This window comes from Myotis davidii, unplaced genomic scaffold (genome assembly GCF_000327345.1).
Source record: "Myotis davidii unplaced genomic scaffold, ASM32734v1 scaffold461, whole genome shotgun sequence".
NCBI classification, from domain to species: Eukaryota; Metazoa; Chordata; class Mammalia; order Chiroptera; family Vespertilionidae; genus Myotis; species Myotis davidii.
The window spans coordinates 2715428-2716682 of NW_006295825.1; the positions used below are offsets into that span (position 1 = coordinate 2715428).

The 1255-nt window shown below is 60.1% G+C and overlaps 1 protein-coding gene across 1 annotated transcript in view; it reads left to right on the forward strand.

The window, feature by feature from the left end:
* Window positions 1-448: 448 nt before the first annotated feature.
* PPIB (peptidylprolyl isomerase B) overlaps window positions 449-1255 on the forward strand; it is a 7038-nt gene continuing 6231 nt past the window's right edge. The window contains exon 1 of the mRNA XM_006770785.2: window positions 449-640. Coding sequence (XP_006770848.1) covers window positions 506-640 — 135 coding nt within the window. The 5' untranslated portion in view covers window positions 449-505. The remainder of the gene's footprint in view (window positions 641-1255) is intronic.

The window sequence follows — 1255 nt, forward strand, 5'->3', positions numbered from 1 at the left end:
ACCACACCCTAACCCAATAATGCGGTTGACTGGCCCAATACGGACAATTGTGACCGCCTCGGGCCCCTGTTACCCCAAGAGTTACATTTCCGCAAAGTCAGAGCGGCCCGGCCGCGTGACATGCCGCTCTGCATGCTGGGTTTTGTAGTTTCTTCAGAAACCCAATCCCCGCGCTCTTTGAGGGGGCAACGCCTTCTGCGGCTCCTTTTCCTGTAGGTGGGCATGAGAGAGCTGGGGAGCCAATGAGGCCGCAGTAACGTGGCAGCCACCCACGAGCCCGCGTCTTCGCCCGCCCCACCGGGAGCCGGGCCCCGCCCACAAGGGGAGCTACTATCAGGCGCCGATCCGAAGGGGGGAAATGAAGCCCCCCTCCTCCTAGGAGGCCTGCAGAGGCCCCGGCCTCCCCCGCGGCCGCGCTCGGTGGAGGCGCCGGGGCCCACGCCGCCCGATCCCTCACCTGCTTCCGGCCCTCGGCTGCCCTGGCCGTGCTCCCTTCTCCCCGTGGATGCTACGCCTCTCGGAGCGGAACATGAAGCTTCTCTTCGTCGCCGCCCTGATCGTGGGCTCCGTCGTCTTCCTTCTGTTGCCGGGACCTTCCACGGCCGATGAGAAGAAGAAGGGGCCCAAAGTCACCGTCAAGGTCCGGCTTCCCTTCCCCAGCCCTGCCCGGCGGGGCCCGCCCTCCGCCGCCTGGGGTCGGCCTGGGCATCCTGGGCTCAGGCTCAGCGCCTGGTCCCCGGCTGTGGTCTGGTGACGCCTGGATGGTCCTCCCGCATTCAGACGAGAGACAGACCCGACACCCTCCCCGACCCCCTGGCCTGACCCAGGCGTTGGTCCGGGGGTGCCCAGCTGGGGCCGCACCCGCAGCCCCTGAGAAGTCCATTTGCAAATACCCCGCGGTGCTGGCGAAGTGGTGAGAGATCACGGCTGCCAAATCGTGAATCCTTTATCTTTTTAGGTCAAATTTTAACCAATTACAAAGCACAGCAGTATAGTTTAAACTCGCGTGGTTGCTTTTTTTTTTTTTTTTATCGCTGTTGTTTTGTGTTTTGTTTCCTGATGTTATAGAGCCTGGGAAGATTGTTACCCTGTAGTCTAAGGAAAGTGTAAATGGGTTTCCTGGGAAATGCGCCTGGAATTTTCATTAGATTCTCATGGGGTTTTGTCACCACCAAAAGCAAATGCAGAAACGCTGCTTTAAAACAAGGCTGTTTTCTCTGCCATCCCCAGGGTAGCTTCTTGGGCCCTTCTTTCC